A 20,212-nucleotide genomic window follows, 5' to 3' on the forward strand; every position below is an offset into this window, starting at 1 on the left:
AAGTTCAGGCTCCATTCCACCCAGTGAGGTGACATTCCATGTCCCAGTTGCCAGATTCCTTGTCCAGGGATTGGGTTGTCGAGGCACCTCCACACGGCTGCCACCCAATCCACACTGCACCGGCCCCCTATGGTCCTTGCTGCGGGTGGTGGGCCTACGGGAAGCCGGTCCCGCGTCGCTCCTTCGGGCTACGCCCGGCCGGGTCCCGTGGGAAAGATCCCGGCCACCAAGTGCTAGCCTATGTGCCCCAACCCCAGGCCTGGCTCCAGGGTGGGGCCCCGGTGACGCCAATCCGGGCGACGTAACTAACCTTGATATTATATTCAACATAAGGGGTTTATGAACTGCTCTTAGTCTGGCCCGTCGCCTAGGACCTGTTTGCCTTGGGAGACCCTACCAGGGGCTTAAGTCCCCGGCAACATAGCTCCTAGGGTAATTCGGACACTCAAACCCCACCACCACAGTAAGGTGGCAGTTCAGGGAGGGGGACTACATATACATGTTTGTTTTGTTTTGTTTTTTTACTTTACTGGAACGCACAAGGACAGTTCAGCTGTGAAGCAGCATCTTGCAGAGACTGATACTTTACATCTCTATCACTCGTCTGAATATATGTCCAAACTGTGGTCAGATGAGTTATATAAAGACGCAGAGAGAATGAAAGGACTTTCTTGATCATGAAAGAGTTCAACAGGCCTCTCCTGACCTCTGAGTGTTGGGACTGGTGAAAACTGAATGATTCAGGTGGCATATCCACCGGGAGTCACTGTCACAGGCTGCGGCCTGACACAACTGATATACACTAAGTGACCCTCTGGCATCTGCTGTGTGGCATGTCTTCTGCCCTGGCTAATGATTTGTGGGTCTGATGAGGGAGGACATGTAAAAAAAGAAGTGTGTCCCTTCATAGGATAATTCATATCATTGTAAGGTGTCTTTATGGCGCGAAACAGTACAATGAAGAGCTATAGACTCCATCACAAGTGATTGTTAAGACTGATGCATTAATCTTTAAAAGTATTTTACTGTTGTAGTAGCTTAAGGGGGTATAGTAACTACTTTTCATGCCGTTTATTGTGGTGGTTTACAGCTTTTAGTGACAAGGGCAGCTAAATTTTAAGATAAGCCATAATTTAATAAGTGTAGAAGCTGAAACTCTCAGCATGGATCATCTGCATGGTGCATCAGTGACCTTTTGATTTAAATTAGATTGTTTGAGAATCTGTTCCAAGCTTACAGTTCATTACTGAGTTTTGCAAACCATCACCATAACTAGAAATCAGAGCCACATGACACACTCACTGGCATGGATCGCTCTTTGTTGTCTCAACATAAACCAATGTTGTTTTAACGTTCTTGCAAAAATGTGGCTTTGTGATTTTAAAACTTTTCAGGAACGGAGCAAAACACTGAGACATGAATCAGTATGAAACAATGTGGATCAGCACATTTATTATCAAGAAATTTATGATTGTAATAATACAAAGTAAACATTCATTAGACAGTGTACTTCCCTTTTTATGCCATTTAGAAACAATACATTTTTTAACAACAAAGACACAAATACTAAATCTAAATTGCTAATGGTTTAATCAACGCATTTTGGAGTGTCAGGCACTACTATGTAATTTCATAAAACAGCATTTACACTGTATTAATGCCCCCTTTGCTTTCATTATCCTCCCTCTGATGAGCTCAGCTCAAGTTGCTCAACTTTACTGCAGCAAGATTTTCAAGGTAGAAAAAGGTTTAATATCGTTTATGGAAATGAGGGAGGAAAATATAGAGTTTAAGGAATCATCTAAATCAGTAAAAGATAATAAACGTAATAACAGACTAGTTCCCAAAATGAAGAATTGCTGCCACGTTTCCCAAAGGAATGGCAGTAACTGTTATTGCACATCGTTTCTAAAACAATAAGCATTGAGATTAATATACTTGATCAGGTTTTACAATTTTACGAATGGAAAGATTAACTAAAAGAATGCTTTAAAATTTGTTACTACACTATAAGCGATGTATTTAGCAAAGATTTATCCAAATATGATATTGGATCGATTATGAAAATGTGGCAGTTTACAGTACGTTTAAATGCAAAATACAAATGACTCAATAGTTTGCTGAATCCACCATAGTCTGAGTGTGACTAAAACATTAGTAACAGGAACTAGGATGGTGCAGAGACTAAGGGCATAGGAGAATCAGCACTCAGGAAAAATGCTGTGATATTTCTGTGCAATACACAGACACTGTTCATGTGGACACGGCATTACAGGCAGTCGAGGGGGCCCCAGATTCAAGCCTGACAGCTCAATCATCAGCTGCTTGTTCACTCCCACATCAAAGCCTGTTATTAATAAAAAACACAGGTGTAAAGGTAGAGAAAGGTTGTAATATCTTTTCTTTATTTGTCTGTAACATGATAACATATATGAACTATCACTCACCACGTTTCTGAGCATAACTCAGAAGCTCTTGCATCTTGAACTGCTCATTGAAATTAGACAAAAAAATAATTAAAAATAAAAGCAAATGATTAAAAGATAAGTTGAGATCAACAGCAAGGAGACACGCAGTACCTGTATTCTTCTGGCTTGGACAATGTCGCCTTTATCAAACGCTGATATGAGCTCGTTGACATGACATCCCATATAATTATATGTACTGTCAAGAGAGAAAGAAATAGCAATATATATAATACAAGTAAAATGATTAGCAGAGAGAAAGAAAGGAGGCAGATTATTATGCATATCCAAGATCAAAGACTGACCTGCCAACTGCTCCGTGTGCTCCCAGAGCCAGAGCTGCTAGGAGTTGCTGAGGAGAAATGAAAGATGAGTTTTAGATAAGGTTGGAGTCACAAAATATAATTTTGCAGTAGGAGCAACTATAGCACAAACAGATGGACCAAAACAGATCGGGGGTCGGGGTGGTGGGGGTCTGACCTCGTCTACACCGTAGAGAACTGACCAGCGAGGCTGGCTGTAGCTGACACACTGACCAAGGTCCATCAGGTCGACCCCACTGAATTTCACTCCACTGAAGGAGGGAATGAGCTCCTCGATACCTTCCAACACATCACTCGCCAGCACTGAAACCAACACCACCATTTCACATTCAGTACGGCATCAGGAAAGACGGTTAGCTGCAAAATAAGTCATGAACAGCGCTCACCATTGACGCCAGTGACAGCAGGAATATGATAATAATAGAAGGGCAGGGTTGGAGCAGCTAAAGCCACTTCATGGAGGAACATCTTCAATGGTTCTGAAGCAGGATGAGAAAGAAAGAAATGTGGTTAAATCCTGATTTGGCTTTTTAACTAAGCTTGGTAAGAACAGTAACGACTTGTGAATAAGTCGTTACAGTGACAATGAGTGAAAATCACTAAAATCATCTTTTTTTACCTGCAGTGCTGGGCTTGAAGAAGGAGGGGGCAATGACTGCAATCCCATCTGCCCCAATCTGTGCTGCATGGCCAGCCTGGAGTGGTAGAGGGTAAACAAAACAACAAAAAGTGAGGCAATTTGTAGCTACTGCTATAATAGCTCAGTAATCACTTGTCTGAATGATCTAAAAATAAGATCTTTCTCACTGACTACACTGTAGTGTTATGTGCTCAGGTTTACCACTGAACTTTAACCATAACTGTGTCTTTTTCTGACATCTGAGTATTTCCAGGACACTCTGTTGTACAGTGAAAAAGGCATTACACAAGCAGTTGTCAGTGTTTATGCCAAAACAGTAAAATGCAACAGACATTTTGTGTTTTTAGTGGGTGTGTAACGTTCTGTCTATTTTCTTTTTTGTACTAATAGTAACTGTTTCTGTCTGCCAAAAATCAACTAACTGAGACACTCAAAGGACAAAATGCAGTAAATCTATGACTGAACTAAACTTGTTTACTATGTGATGACACATAACCTCCTTTTGATTGAAGGCATGTCTGTTACTGTGAAATTTGGATGAGGTCCAGGGGATGTTTCATGAAGGATGCTCAGAAAAACAGGTATTAATCTGTCAGTATAGTCCTGTCTGAACAGGGCGGCTGTGTCCAAGTAACTATACCAAACTGCCATTCACGCCCATTTCACACAGCGATTTGCCAGAAGTGTGGAGGTGAGAAAATAAGCTGGGTTTCAACTGCTCTCTGCATTTAATTCTTCAACTATTTTAGTCACTTTTCTTCTATTCGTGCACGTTTCATGAATGCCTTCCAGTAAGGCACAATCTGAAAATACTCACTGTTATTTCTACATTTAAATCACGTCACATCTCCCCTCTCCCTGTGACCATTCTTATTTTACTCCACCTTCAATTTCGCAACCTGGAACAGCTATAAATACATTTGATTTGCAGTGAACTGAGACACATGGTACAAATTTCTCCAGACTCTGACTGGGAAAAACCTGTCTTGATTTAATGTAACAGACTGAAACAGGATATAATTGAATTACAAAGCAATTCACATTTAAATACACGTAATATGTGTTTAACATATACTATGAAGAATAAAAGTATGAAAATGAACCAAACTAAATCACTTTAATTAACAGTCTAGTTAACAGTAAAGAAGCTTTCTGTCACAACCTAGACTCAGGGTTTCCTGAAGATAAGCCTGATTAAATAAATCAACTCACCAGTTCTTGGGAATCTTTAAGATTCATACAGCCAACATGCACAATCACCTGATCCATTCTGTAGAGACAAACACATGGAGGAAAGGTCGCATTAAACTCCACATAAGCATCACAATTCAGACCAAGAGGCTGTGTGATGACTTACTTTCCCTTGGCTTTCTGACACCATTCCTCTGCCAGGATCTTCCTCTCTGCAACACTAAATGACATGCTTTCTCCAGTGGTGCCATTTACTGTAAGCAAGTAAAGTATTTTCTTATTTACAGAGAAATTTCCACAAATGTCTATATTAAAAGGAACGTAAAGAGAAAGAGCCAACTGTCTCTAATGAATCAACATTCACAAAACAAATGACCAGAGAAAATAAAAGCAAAAGTCTTAACTACTGTATACAGCAAAGCTTAAGATTTCAAGCTTAAGGAAAAGAAACATCTGCTTGAAACTATTCACAGGGGGTTTCACAATCAGAACAGCTGAGCGTGCAATAGGTGCCACGACAAAACAATTTAATGGATGACGAGTAGTGATGCAGACAATGACAGTGAGATGAGGAGGAAAAAAAATGTGATGAGGCACAAAGACCAGCACACACGTCCTCTGCTGAGTATAGATAGAGCCAGTCCACGAAATTACACGTTAACACAAGGAGAAGCTCAGTTTGAACGAGGAAGATTTGGAAAGTGTTAAGATGCAACAGTCACGTTTGACACACTGGAAACTTGGTCATATCATGCAGGGAAAAGGGGAAAGCATTGTATCTTTGACTAAGTTTTCACAGTGTTTCTGTTTCAAGGACAGTTTTTAAAAATAACCAGTTTGACACCAGAGCCTCAGACAAAGTTATACTAATATATTCCTATTTGGACAGAAAGGCCAGATAAAACAGTGTAAACTAAAGCATTAACTACAGTACAAATCTAAACTTGAATGATATGGTTTGAAGCACACATGATACAGTGAAGCAATAGTTTTCAATGACAGCTAAACTGAGTTAAGTTAATTAACAATTAGATTGAAAGAGGCGCAACATCGTCCAAATTCAAAGCTATTAAACCAGAAAAAAACAGAAATGATGTTACCATGGTTAAAAGAGGGATAAACATGAAGTTTTTCTACAAACCAACAGGGTTAAAACATGTCATATGGGTTGATTGATTCAGCTGGGAACACAGACTATTACAAAAAAAAAGGAAGAATCCACTTGTGAACTTACCAAATATGTTATTTACACCTTGCTTCTCTGTCAAGTAGTCAATATAACGTCCAATCTCTTTTAGGTTGATTTCACTGTTTTGGGAGAATGTGAGAAATGTAGGCCCACACATTTGGAGAAAAGGATACGAACCAGTGTATAAAGGGCTACTCCACACCTACATGATGGCCATGCTTTTTAGATATCTCCACACTCATTTCTCACTTTCACCTTTTCACAGAGGAACTCAACGTGTTACACTCAGACACCAAACACATCATTCAGCCAGTGCTGCATTCAAGGAAAAAAAAAAAAACAGATGCAGGGAAACTCTTTTTAAAAGCTACTTACCCTTGTGTGGTGAGTGGAGTAAATGTAGCTGCAACCAGTCCTGTCAACTTTCTTTCGGCAGCAGGAGCCATGAGTGACATAACAACCTGACAAAGACACAGACATACATGTTATGAAAGGGCAAAAAGAAAGGAAGTGAAAGAAAATGCTGCAAAAGAAAAGCACAGCGATTAAAAGCTGTCACCTCAGATAAAATTTACCATCACGCTATCTTGATAAAAATGTAACTTAACTCATAAACAGTGCATCACACATCTATATAATACACAGAATATAACCACCTGATGATACAACACTATAAACAGAGGTTGATGAGGAGGAATTCAACTTCAGTCCAAGTCCCTCTACCTGTACGACTGCGATTCCGTCTTGAAATTGTGGACATCAGTTTAATTTAAGTGAAGGAGGTTGGAACTTGTTTTCCAGGACACACCAGTCAGGGATTTGTTTCTTTACATGTCATGTGAAACCATCTAAGAGTCAACTGATGCAGCGAGGCTTTATGGGAAATGTAGTTTATTAAAGAAAAACGGGAACATAAACTGAGAAAAATAGGAATTTACTCCATTTATAAATCATAATAGTATATTATAGTATTCCACTCACCTATTATCTTATAGACTATATTTCTAGTAGCCTTTAAACGTATTTAGGAATTAAAAAATGTAGTTATCCTTTACGGGACGTAAACGTTACTTTCAAGGTACCTAGGACATTTTACAGTCATCAGCCTGTAAGCTGATACAATGTTGTAAATTAAGAAAATTAAATACATGTTAAATCAATGGCTAAAACAAAATAGCTACATTAAAATCTAAATATGGTTATTTAGGTCTTGCAATGGAAATAAATGCATTTTTGCTGATCCATGACATACGTAATGTCAAGCTATCGAGCTGTGTTACATTTAAGTCCCCGTAAATAACTATCAGTGTTCTAGCGTTTTTTTAATATTAGCTCAAAAACATATGGACGTAAGATGGTTATTATTACGGATTAAATGTCGATAGAACTTACAAATGTTTGCCCGTGGGTCTGTGAAGAGCCTGTAGAAGTAATTTTTCCGAGCTCACAAAAGGCAACATAAGAGAGAGTGGGTGGAGCGTGTTGTTTAACTTTTTGTGTCACTAAATGGACTTTCAGGTAACCCATCGGTCGACTTGTGTGAAGCTCACAGTATATCTTAAAGTGCTTAAAAGTAATCTCACCGTCACGACTACATATACGTCTGCAAACCGCAGAAAGGAGAGACAATCTGTTTCCTCAGCCTGTGAGAAAATACTACCTGACAAGCTAAACTCGGGGAAAATTACCCTTCCTCCTTTTTCAGGAAGCGGATGTTGTTGACGTTTTATCGCACTGTATCCGGTTTTCTTGGGCACTAGCTTAGGGAAACACTACCATACGGCACAAGTATCCACTTTAGATCTCGAGCAGAAAAAAGGTATCCCGGTCACGGCTGGTGCTCGACAATGGGTAGGGTTTCTGTCGATTTGATTCGTATTCTCGGTGTGTCCGTCGCCACAAGCTTGGCTAGTTAGCAAAGCTGGCTAACTAGCTTATTAAACCGTGGCTGGTCTAAGCAGCTGACGGCAGGGATCTGTCAGGAGGAGGAAATAATTAACTTTCTATCTAAAAAGGTTTGGAGTTGAGACGTTAAAGTGATAACAGGAGTTGGTGTGACTAGGGGCTGTCAAGGATTGTGGGTCTGTTTTAACTGGCTGTTCAGATTTGAAGGAGAAGAGCACAAAAACAGGACCCGGCGTTTCTTTCTTTGATTTCCAGAAGATGTCATAGTGTTTTGATTACTAAAAAATAGATGCTTGCTGTTGTCTGAAGACTGTATCACTGATTATTTACATTTAAGGGAGTTGCATTAAAGTCACTCTTCTGCATGTGGACTAGGTAAACGTCTTGTGGTAGGTCCGGTGTGACAGCTTGGAAAAGTAAACACGTGTGACACATCAACCTGTTCACAGGACTTGGACCAACCTGGCGCAGCTGTTACTACAGCTAACTTCTGACACGTCTCTCTTCATCATCATCTGGTTACTTGAAACAACATTGATTTTAGATGCAGTTTTGCTTGTAGGCACTCAAACTGTGCCTTAAACATAGGTGTGTCTTGTGTATAGTGTTTGGTGTTGCTAAGAAATGTGGATGTAGTATGTGGAGTATAAATGGTCAGGACATTGTAGGCAAAGCCAAAAAGTGCTTTATTATGATCTCAAAGCTGTAACATTAATTCGAAGGTGTAGGTTCATGCTTCCTAAGTGTTTTTACTTTGAGCCATTTAGCTAGGGTAGTGGTGATGTGTAAATATTTGCTCAGTGACTGACTGAGAGGCAAACTGTAGTTGTATGTACGTTGCTGCAATCTTGCCCACCTACCACAATGCCACCTGTACTGTTCTTACTGATGCTTCTTGGAGCTCTATGTGGCCACGGACTTGCAATATCCAGGGAGGAGAAGCGCAGGTTGAAGTGAGTTGAGCTCTTTTTGTTTTTATCCACCAAAAGATTAAAAAACAAAACAAAACAATGACTAGTGTCTCTGTTTCTTCACCCAAGGAACCAAGTGGTTGAGATGTTTGACCACGCATATCAGAATTACATGGTAAGTTCATAAAACAAAACAAACCAAAACAGGGGTGTCTACTATGATATCTGACTTTCTTTCTGGATCGTTTGGTATGATTTGCATCATGTCTATTTTGAGAAAACTGAGATTTAATTAACCACCACGATCTGGCCACCAAAGAAGAAAAGACAATTGAAACTTAATGAATTGTGTTAAAAGTGCATTTGTGCTTTCCAGGACCATGCATACCCTGCAGATGAGCTCATGCCTCTAACATGCAGAGGAAGAGTACGTGGACTTGAACCCAGTCGAGGTGACATAGACGACGCCCTGGGAAAGTGAGTAGGACACTGTCTTTGTTCATTGAACTCAAATGCATTAGGGATGATACTGGGGTTTTGTGTATTGCCCCATGCCTAATACCAATTCCATATGATTGTTGAATTGATGAAATGTAACCTCACTGCGTGGAAGAAGAAGTTTCTCAAGTTTATTAGCGGCGTATCTGCGGCATTGGTGCATTTGTAAAATGTATAAACCAAATGTGATGAGGTTTAAATGTAAACACATTGCCACACCTGAACCTTTTCTTACTCTTGCCAGTGCCAGGAGGTGGAGACAGATGGTATTTGCACATGTTGAATAATCATCATTATGTAATAATGGTAATAAGTTTTAGACAATTTCCTTGAGGGGCAGCAACACGCTTGTTAAACCATTATTATCTGTCTCTGCTAGGTTCTCTTTGACCCTCATAGATTCTCTGGATACTTTAGTGGTGAGTATTCTTTTTTTTGTGTTTTTGGACATTTTATTGTTTTGCTGTAGTTTTGTTAAACATGTTCAGGCTACAGTAGAAAGTGGAGAGAAGGGTTCTTGTCAATGCTTGAAAATTAAAAATGAATCAGTTGGTTTTTTTGCCCTTTTATTGATTGTGAAATTCCCTATAGTTTATCCTGTTTTTATAGTCATGTGCGATTTCTCATTGCCAGCTTTTGAATAAGACGACAGAGTTTGAGGCTGCAGTGAGGAGAGTCCTGTCAGATGTGAGGCTGGACAATGATATTGTAGTGTCTGTGTTCGAAACCAACATCCGTGTTCTTGGGTAAGATTTAACACACGATCACTGTATATACAGTATATGTAGTGACATTTTACAGTATTTTTACAGTAAACAGCGGACGACCAAGTCTGCAGGAAACCCGATAAGTCAGTCTACTGTTTTGTTCTTTATTCTTCTTTATTCTTTGTGTGTGTGCTCAGAGGTCTGTTAGGAGGACACTCCATGGCTGTGATGCTGAGGGATGGAGGTCAACATATGCAGTGGTACCAGGATGAGCTCCTGCATATGGCCAAAGACATGGGTCTCCGACTGTTGCCGGCTTTTAACACCAGCAGTGGCCTGCCTTACCCCAGGGTAAGATAGACACACAGGGTTTGTAGTAGGAGTTCCAAATTAATCAGTTTTCACAATTTACTCGTACAGTGGCAAGAAAAACTAATTGAACCCTACCCTACATTTATATAGGCTGAGATGTCCTTCTCAGTTACTTTTAAGAACATTAACTTTTATAAAGAAAAGCGTTTTCTTTTTTTATCATATGATGCACATATCATGTTATTAGTGGATATTGAACATGCCCACACAAACATTCACTGTGTAAAGTGGGAAAAGTATTTGAACTTCATCTAAAGGCATCAGCCAAATAAGACAGCATTACAAAATAAATGATTGTCTTGAATGTAGGACCATAGCTGCTTCCACAGCTGTTATAGAATTGGTTTAGTAAGAACAGTAAATGGTGATTTTTGCATTCACTAGAGTCATTTCAAGTCTATATGAAGGAGAAAAAGATTACATTTTCAGTTTTAATCATATAGGTATTATACATAAGTTATAGATGAAGATGTTTGAGTTTACACACACGCCGTTTGTGGGTTCTACATTTGCTTGCAGCATCCTTTCAGATTCACAGAATTTCAGACTACATATTTGAATTTTCTGCTTCACTACCCTGCCAACAGCTGTTGCAGCTTATAGCACAGAAGTTTTCATGGCTCACTAGTTTTTGTACATAGTCTCTCACATAACAAATCCGACTTTAAAACATATTTTTTATAAGGATTCTTTTCTACCTGACAGGTGAATTTGAAATATGGTGTCAGGGGTCCTGAGACGAGAACAGGCACAGAAACGGAGACCTGCACAGCGTGTGCAGGAACCATCATCCTGGAGTTTGCTGCCTTAAGTCGCTTCACTGGGGATCCTGTGTTTGAGGTATCAGATTACATTACACGTTTTATTGTATGTATGGAGTATAGATTTCAGATGTCAGACCATGTAACCTCTATATTAAATAGAGAAACAGAATCTTTTAGTCAGTATATGTTAAAGAGAAAAGGCTTATTGGATGAAGTATCATGTTCACAGCATATACCTTTCATTTGAACACACATGTCAGCACCGAAGAGCCACACCCTACAAGAGGCGCCTCTTTCTTTCGTTATCTGTGATCCTGGTCACACATTGTTGTTTATCTTTTTGGGATCCGCTTCCCGAGACTTAGTTTTATGAAAGCACCCTGTTGTTGACAAGACGTGAATATATTTCCTTCCCCCTTGTTTTAACTTTTATTAGATTTAACAAATTTATAATGTGGAGTTGTGTTGGTGGTGCATGTGTAGAGACTGTGGGAGGCATGACATGACACAGTCGAGATCACTGTGGACTTACAGTATAAAGTTCGGTAATCTCTTGGGAAGTTCAGGGTTCCAGTGCATGTCTGAAAGTGAAACATCCAGATGGATGCCATCATGCCATCATTCACTTTATTATTTACACCTATGATTTTCTTGTACTCTTTTCTTGGACTTGTAATGGCAAATATAATTGAGGTTATATAAATTTAGCCTTTTATCTTTGTAAGTTGTAATAAAATGGATTTATTGTCAGCCTTTACCTAGAGGGTAATAGTAAAATATTCAGGTATCAATGGAGAGGTTTAATATTTTCCCGACAATATTAGAGTCTGGAATTGGTTCATTTCTTGGCATGGACAGAGTCAAGCATCAAGAGTCAAGTGTCAAAGATTGATTTGTACCTTTTTCTTTTTTATTTATTTAATAATGCACCTTTTCCTCACATCTGCAGGCCCATGCCCGGAGAGCCCTGGACTTTCTGTGGGAAAAGAGACAGAGGAACAGCAATCTGGTGGGGACCACCATCAACATTCACTCTGGAGAGTGGGTTCGAAGAGGTGAGAGAGTGAGACAGCGATGGCCGAATTAGTGACGAAGGAAGGGAGGAGGGAGTGAAAGATTAGCAGAGGCTCTTGACATACTAAGTTTAAGACCTTACAAAATTATATGGAAAACGTACAACCACATAGAATTATACAGAAAACCCAACAGATTGCCCTTGAGGAAGCACCAGGCATTCAAGAGAGAAACCTCCAGCAGAACCAGACTCAGGGTATGAGGTCATCTGCCATGACTTGTTGACAGTGATACACACGTTCAACAAGCAAGAAACAAACAAACAAACACGTGCATGGGAAAGTGAAAATTAACTATAGGGGTTTAGTCATGCTGCGTGAGAGAAGACTTTGTTGTCTGTCACCTGATGTCTCTTGTCTTATAATGTGTTGTGTGATTGTTTTCAGACAGTGGAGTTGGAGCGGGAATTGACTCATACTATGAATACCTTCTAAAGGCCTATGTCCTCTTGGGAGACGACCAGTTCCTGCAGCGGTTCAATATTGTGAGGACACACACACACATACTCACACACTTGCCAGAGTAATATGATGCCGCTCTGCTTTCAATAATAGCCTTTGCATGTTTTATCTCCAACATAAAGCACTGTTCTACTTTCGTTTTTGTGCATTTCATGTTACTGTAAGTTAGTAACTCATTACTCATTACAAAGTTTTCCTTCAGCTCCTTTAAAGATGTTTCTGTAAATCTCACAAAGCACCACAACTTTGTATGTCCTCTATCCTTCAGCACTATGCATCTATAATGAAGTACATCAGTCAGCCTCCTCTGCTCTTGGACGTCCATATCCACAAACCTCTACTCCCTGCTCGCACCTGGATGGACTCTCTCCTGGCCTTCTTCCCCGGACTGCAGGTCAGATTATATTATGTGAACTGATGTATATACTGTCTCAACAGACTCTAGTACTATTCAGTAACTTCTTCATACTTTGTATGTCTCAGGTGTTGAAGGGAGATATCCGACCTGCAATTGAGACGCATGAGATGTTGTACCAGGTTACCAAGAAACACAACTTCCTCCCGGAGGTAACCTGTGTCTTTGTTGTCTCACTGTTTAGCTAACAGCACTATATCCGCTGCACAAAAATGATTTACAAAGTGAGTAAAACAACTCCATTTGGTTTGTGTTGCCAGCCGGAGCTGTTTGGAAATTAAGAGGCTTTCATTTCACGTGACGCACTTGTTGTTGACTTCTTTTGTGTGGTCTGTCTGTCTAATTACAATGCTTGGGATGGTGTGCTGACCTCTTTGTCCTTCTCTCTTTGTCCCCAGGCCTTCACTACTGATTTCAGGGTACACTGGGCCCAACATCCCTTGAGGCCTGAGTTTGCAGAGAGTACTTATTTCCTTTACAAGGTAATTCATCAACAAAGTTTGACATATTGCAGACGCTCTCCTTTCAGCGCCACTGTATAGAGGTAAATGCCTGTTATCATGCACCAGTTTATGTTAAATGTTTGCTGAATTGAAGCGTGATCTCAGGTTTTTCACATTTGTTTAGCGTTTTAAGGTGCGCCGCGATATCATCTAATCTATGTCTGTTGTTATTAAACAGCATACACATCACTAATTAGTGGTGGACTGGACTGGATTTCAGTGCAGCTATCTTTGCTGTTGCTGTTTTGTCCTATATTATGACACACTACTATCTCCTTATTCTCCCAGGCCACAGGAGACCCATACTACCTGGAGGCAGGTCGCACCATCCTGGACAACCTCAATCGCTTTGCTCGTGTCCCATGCGGCTTTGCTGCAATGAAGGATGTACGCACTGGAAGTCACGAGGACCGGTGAGAATCTGAGAACTCTGATTTGTGACACCATTCAGGCAGATAATACACAATGCTCCATCAGATTTACATACAATGAGGAAATGACACATAAACCATGGTATGAATTGCACCTGGATTGCACTAAGCAAATAGGTAAGAGCCTTTCATTAGATAATTACCACAGTGGTGATAGAGTGGCAAGAATAAGTATGCAAACCTTTTGGAATTTCATGGTTTTCTGCATTAATTTGTCATAAAATGTGATCTGATCTGAAGTATTAACAAATACGATTATTGTGCATGAAGTGATAACACAAAGAAACATTCTGATCTTTCATGTCTTTATTGAGAACAACCATAAAAACCTCATATTAATAGTGGAAAAGGTATGTGAACCCTTTGACTAATGACCTCCAAAAAGCTGGAGTCAGAGGATCTATGATGAAGAATTGTTAATTTACTTAAAGCTGGAAAGCATTACAAAGTGATGTCAAAGACTTTAGAAATTCACCAGTCTACAGTTACAATCTACAAATGGTGACACTTTGGGACTGAGGCTACTCTACTAAGAAGTGGGCGGCCCGTCAAAATGACCCCAAGAGCTCAACAGACACTCATTAATGAGGTAAAGAAACAACCCTGAGTGTCAGCCAAAGATTTAAAGGCATTATTGAAACAGGCTAACATCCATGTCTGAGTCTACAGTAGGTAAAACACTAAACAAGCAGGGTGTCTATGGCAGGACACCATGAAGGATGCAGTAGCCTGATCCTGTCATCAATATGAAATCTTAGTGAGAAATGAATCCATCTCTGGGTGGAAATAAATGTGGTGACGTTACATAAGCTCATCAAAATGATGCCAGTGTGTATGCGTGCTGTAATCAAAGCAAAAGGGTGTCCAAGAACTAATGGTGTGTGTGACTTTTCTTTGGCAAGGTGGTGTATATATGTGTAAATGTAGACGTTGTATTTTGTATTTGTGTAATTTAAAGCAGTGATGAAGATAAAGTAATAAAGGAGGATTTCACTGTACTCCTGAAAACATCTTCAATTTTCATCAGTACAATCAAATCCTGCTCCATTACTCTATCATATTAACAAAATCAATGTGCTGCGGCCAATTAAAATTATGGATTCAGGACATATAAATGCAGCCTGTAAAACATTAATGCTCTAAGCCAGACTCATATGGATTGTTTTATGTAGAAGATATATAGACATTTTAACAGTACCACATCTGTTAGCCCAGTATCATCTTACATCTCTTCTTTTTTTTTTTTCCAGAATGGATTCATTCTTCCTTGCTGAGATGTTTAAATACTTGTTCCTGCTGTTTGCTGAAGCAGACGACCTACCATTTGACATTGAGGATTATGTCTTCACCACTGAGGCACACCTGCTGCCTCTGTCTCTCTCCATGGCCCCCCACTCCTCAGCTATTCTCTCAAACAGAACAACGATACTTCAGCCGGAGGAGGAGCTGGACGACTCTAACTTTGACTGGACTTGTCCCAACACCCGCCTCCTGTTTCCTGACCCTGCCTTTCCCCGTAACTTGCGAGAACCAATCCGTAGTGTAGTGGACAAGAGTTGCCCCCGTCCTGCTCCTTACAGGTTGGTTCACGTACAGGTTTACACTTACAATCTGCTGTATATTTCTAAATGTTTTGCTCATCATCGTCCTTTCCTTTATTCAGGGAGCCCGGTATGGGTCGTCCTCCTCTGAGGGCTCAGGACTTCATGGCAAACAACCCCGAACATTTGGAGCTCCTGAGGAGGATGGGAGTCAGTCTCATCCACCTGAAGGATGGCAGGGTGCAGCTGGTCCAGCATGCTACACAGGTAGACTACACTACACAGGAACTAACTCGCACCAATGACAAACATCTGCAAAATCTAGCCTAACAAGTTTATTAACAGTGCTTTTCTTTCATTTTGTCTGTGTGTTCTACTTAGTAGAGGTGGGAATGAAGTGATAAAATGCTATTAATATGTACTGGTATCGCAGCACATGCAATACTAAAACATCCTAAATACTACAAGACAATCTCGTAACCATAATGGTGGTTCATCTTTAGAACCTAAACTAAGAAGATAGTTAAAAGCAGGAATAAATCACATTTATTCACTGCACAAAGAACGGTGCATTGTGTGCATGATGTAGGATAAGCAGCAGCTTGTGCATGTGTTCTTTACATGTTTTACAGAGCATACTGAGACTGGCAGATATACTGTGTTTTTGTTCTTCTAAAGTCAAAACATCACGGTGCCCTTCCCATCCTGGATTTTTAAAAACCCTCTTTTCCTTTCCTCTCCCACTGTGGCACACCTACACCTAGGCGGTAAGCGCAGTAGCAGCTGAGGATGGTGTGCGTTTCATGCAGGAGATGATGGAGCTGTCCAGCCAGCAGCAGAAGGAGCAGCTACCTCCCAGAGCCATTCAGATTGTTTCACATCCGTTCTTTGGCAGGGTTGTGCTGACCGCTGGCCCGGCACAGTTTGGCACAGACCTGTCCAAAAGTTCCACAGGGGTGAGTGGGTTTGTAGCTTTGCCAAGTTTCAAGTGGTTCATTTTACTGTCCTCCGTTTTGTTTTCCTTTATAGAGCCACTCACCTTTCCCCTGTATTTTAAGAGGGCATGTCCTTGGGTAGAATATTTTCCTAATTCAAACTGAAGAAAGACAGAGAAAGAAGTCTTGGTTTACATTTGACTGCGGCTCTGCTCACTACATTACCTTAAGATGGGTTCCTTCATTCTTTGCACTAATCCGGCCTCTTCCCGCCTGTCTGCAGGTACGAGGCTTTGTCACTGTGGCTGAACCCTACACTGGCTGCACCGAGATCACCAATGCCGAGTATGTCCAGGGACACATTGCTCTGCTACAGAGGGGTCAGTGTATGTTTGCAGAGAAGGCTCGAAACATTCAGAAAGCTGGTGCTATCGGAGGCATAGTCATCGGTGAGTACATGCAGCAAATGGCACAAGACAAATGATGACAAGTCAGTGACGAGATTAGGGTTCAATAACTGGATTGTCTTGAGGAGAGACAGGCAAAGGATCCTTGACATATAACGCCCATCGCTATGGTTATGTCTTCATATTGTTTTGTCTACGACGTCAGATACTGTATTCCCAGTTATATAAAACAGTGGTTGATTTGTTTGACACGATTTTATCCCACTAACGGACTTCAACAATTAATCCCGTATCCATATTGTTGTATCTCTTCTTCTCCCGCTGCTGTTTCTGGCTCCCTCTTCTTCCAGATGACAACGAAGGCAGCAGCAGTGACACAGCGCCCCTGTTTCAGATGGCCGGCGACGGCCGTAACACAGATGACGTCACCCTGCCTCTGCTCTTCCTCTTCCACAAAGAGGGCAACATCCTGCTGGAGGCACTGAAGGAGTACAGGGAGGTGGAGGTGCTGCTGAGCGACAAAGCCAGAGACAGAGGTGTGACATTAGACTCTCATGCTGTGAGCCTTTGTACCTTGTTGGAGCTCTTCTCCGTGTTACACTTTTGTCTCTTGATAAGATTGATTAGAGAACTTAGATCGCTCCACTGACTGAGCCTCGTTAAGTGCTCGGCTTCATAAAATAAACATGAGGTGTAGGGATTCAGGCATTATTTGAAGTCTCAGAGATCGTGACTCATTCCAGAGCCACCCACCAGCGGTGGTTATAATGGTACACGGTGAACAGTTACACCCCTAACCATATTGCATTCTCCTGCTTTAACTTTTTATTCTAATTTGCCAAGTCTCTCTGTGTCCTTTTGTGGACTCTAACAGCACCTTTCCTCTCCTTTCTTTTTTGATTTCTCTCTTTCCTCTTGTTTTTTCCCCAACCCCCTGTGCTTTGGATGAGCAGCAACCATATTTAAAGGTAAACCTCTTCCTGGCAGCCTGATTGAGGGCAGTAAGTATTCTCTCTCTTCTTTTCCTTCTGCCTTTGTTACCCACGTTTCATCCTTTCTCTTGCCTTGATCTGTTTTCTCTCCTTGCAGTCATGCTTGTATCCCTCCATCTCTCTCTCTCAGTCACTCTGCCTGCAATAGGAGCTTAGTGCAGTCACAGGCTTGTCATTCGTTATTTTCCTCCTCAGAGCTTAGGGCATGACAGCTCACCACATATAGCACGGCTGGACAGAGTGGCAGGGTTTGACCATGGATTTCTGAAAGTTAAACACATATGTATATTGCAAATTGCAGGATTAAATAAGTCAGACTAGGGAGTTTAAGCATAGACTATTACAAGATTAAATATTGCAATGGGAGCTGTAAGGATCGGACCATTGTTCAGCACAGCAGGTGCTTGCTGAAACAAGACACTTGACGGTAAATCCTGTGATTTATTACAAGTCTCTGTAACCCCAAAGCCACCATGACACCCTAATGACCGCACACGTACCTATCTGAACCTCAGTTATGCAAACCTTGAAGTTGCAGTAGACCTGGGTGGATGATATAAGCACAGACTTGTTCCTTAACACATTTCCAGTCTGCCGTTAAAGAAGCGACTGCATTTGTGTAAAATAGAAGCGAGGCCAGCACACCTTTCTCTCTGACCAGATCCGTGCAAAATTCACAGCACAACTTTTTGCCAGATTTCTTTTCTCAGTTGACTATGGGTCTGTTTGTACAGCTATGTGAGAAAGTCTTTATCCTGTGGGAAACATGACTCATCATCAGCATCATGCTGTTGTAGCTGACAGCCTCTTGATGAAAACGGGTCTATTTTTGACTAAGACTGGAAGCCAGGAGGCATATTGTATAGATTACTGACTGAGGAGGAGGAAAAGAACTGTGTGTGTGTGTGTGTGTGTGTGTCGTGCACATCTTTTTTTGTATAGAGCTGTTCTGTTTCACGCCCCTGCTTCCTTTTTTTCAGGTGTAGAAGTGCAAGAAGCAGAGGAGGGCTGCTTGACTGAGGCAACAACTCCCACCTCGTTTGAACCTACTGGCCAGTCGCAAATGAGCACGCTGGAGCTAGACGAAACTGTTCCAGAGGAGGTTACTCCATCGCAGGAGGAAGTCAGCCCTGCAGGTGAAGACACTAGTCCAGCAGAGAAAGCACCGGAAGAGGAAGGTGGTCCTACCGATGGAAAGGCTGATTTAACTCAGCCCAAAGAGGACTCTGAAAGGAGAGAGGAGCCTGAGGGTGACGTGGACTCTAGCAGCCAATCAGTGGACGAACTTCTGGCTGATTGGCGGGAAGACTTGGAGGCTTTTAAGCAGATGGAGAAGGATGAGCTCTGACAGTCGTTGGGTTTGTCGTGCCCTGTGACTGTGGTTTCGTCCCACCACGTGGAGAACCCGCGAGGATCTTCACACATCACCAGCGTCAATTAAATGAACTCAAAGGAAGCTGGGAAGATATTTGTAATGACTGTTTCTTCTGTTGCCCTCTGTGAATGGCATCATGTGCCAAGGGAGCCCAACTACTGTATCTCTGGACCATAAGGGAGACCCTTTTTTTAGCCTGGTAGATGATAATTGAGAGACCAGGGTTTTTACCTCACGTTCTCATACAGTTTTCATGCTGTTTATCTGTCATGACTAACCATGAAGGATGAAGTGGACCAGACTGTGTGTAACAGCATCTCACTTTCCTGGCCACGTTACTTCTCACGTCATCGTTCTCTCTGTTCACTTCTCACTCCTTTTGCTCAGATAGATGCTGGTCCAAGAGCTAAATTTAGACTAACAAATCCATTGACCAATTAATTTTATTTAAATGTGATGATTATTTGTGATGATGCATTTACTGTATTCATGGTCTTGGGCATAATCATATGTACAAGTAGATGTTATTTGATTAATGTGAGAATCAATGACATCAAAATAAGCTGCAGGATCTTTTTATGGCTTTATGGTACACAAACCAAACTGAATCTCCTTGGAGGATATATGAAGTCATCCGTAGGTGTAAATACGTATTTGTCGAGATGTACTGACTGAGACAATGCAGAGAGATGTTCGCTCAGGTTCTGGTTCCCCCCACAGCCAACAACCTCTGGACCACACAGGGTGGAACAGACACACCCTAGACAGCGGGGTAGGATAAACTAGACACGTATAACCCACCACAGGGGGGCGCTATGTGATCTGTCTGTCACGCTGTAGCTGTTGATTGACTGGGTGCAGAAATAAGCCAATAAATGAACATGATGGAATAAAATAAACTGTGAGGGGAAATAGAGAAGACTGACTTGATTATTTGTGATTATTGTTGTATGAACACTGGATAATGATGTCAGAGCACTTGTGTTGCTGTAATAGGATGAAAGCAGGGGGTGAATCCAAGAGGAGTTTCATTTTTGACTCTACACTTTGTCTTTAGAGAAACAAAATATTGACTTTTAGATAAAAGCCGAATTCTGGAGACAAAAAGTTTTT

At 41.1% G+C, this 20,212-nt stretch overlaps 2 protein-coding genes across 4 annotated transcripts; one reads left to right on the forward strand and one right to left on the reverse strand.

Annotated features, from left to right (window-relative positions):
* Positions 1 to 1,447: 1,447 nt before the first annotated feature.
* LOC113150409 (N-acetylneuraminate lyase-like) lies at positions 1,448 to 6,663 on the reverse strand. 2 transcript variants are annotated; one of them, XM_026342929.1, is made up of 12 exons: positions 6,532 to 6,663; positions 6,184 to 6,269; positions 5,854 to 5,927; positions 4,786 to 4,873; positions 4,641 to 4,698; positions 3,408 to 3,483; positions 3,175 to 3,267; positions 2,946 to 3,091; positions 2,771 to 2,817; positions 2,580 to 2,664; positions 2,448 to 2,487; positions 1,448 to 2,347 (listed from the first exon to the last, which is right to left on the reverse strand). In XM_026342929.1, the coding sequence occupies exons 2-12, from the start codon at positions 6,261 to 6,263 to the stop codon at positions 2,202 to 2,204; spliced, it is 933 nt and encodes a 310-aa protein (XP_026198714.1). In that variant the 5' UTR covers positions 6,264 to 6,269; positions 6,532 to 6,663; the 3' UTR covers positions 1,448 to 2,201. The 2 variants fall into 2 exon arrangements, with proteins under 2 accessions (XP_026198714.1, XP_026198705.1); XM_026342920.1 differs by having other exon boundaries at positions 6,465 to 6,653.
* Positions 6,664 to 7,513: 850 nt separating this feature from the next.
* edem3 (ER degradation enhancer, mannosidase alpha-like 3) lies at positions 7,514 to 20,017 on the forward strand. 2 transcript variants are annotated; one of them, XM_033325955.1, is made up of 19 exons: positions 7,514 to 8,666; positions 8,754 to 8,799; positions 9,001 to 9,101; positions 9,502 to 9,541; positions 9,756 to 9,868; positions 10,027 to 10,180; positions 10,907 to 11,041; positions 11,915 to 12,020; positions 12,426 to 12,523; positions 12,769 to 12,894; positions 12,984 to 13,067; positions 13,314 to 13,397; positions 13,707 to 13,831; positions 15,100 to 15,429; positions 15,513 to 15,657; positions 16,155 to 16,346; positions 16,609 to 16,774; positions 17,083 to 17,268; positions 17,686 to 18,078. In XM_033325955.1, exons 1-19 carry the CDS (start codon positions 8,578 to 8,580, stop codon positions 17,799 to 17,801), a joined length of 2,436 nt encoding a protein of 811 aa, XP_033181846.1. In that variant the 5' UTR covers positions 7,514 to 8,577; the 3' UTR covers positions 17,802 to 18,078. The 2 variants fall into 2 exon arrangements, with proteins under 2 accessions (XP_033181846.1, XP_026201697.1); XM_026345912.1 differs by lacking the exon at positions 17,686 to 18,078 and adding an exon at positions 18,705 to 20,017 and having other exon boundaries at positions 7,517 to 8,666.
* The last annotated feature ends 195 nt before the right edge of the window (positions 20,018 to 20,212 follow it).

This window comes from Anabas testudineus, chromosome 4 (assembly GCF_900324465.2).
Source record: "Anabas testudineus chromosome 4, fAnaTes1.2, whole genome shotgun sequence".
Taxonomy (NCBI): Eukaryota; Metazoa; Chordata; class Actinopteri; order Anabantiformes; family Anabantidae; genus Anabas; species Anabas testudineus.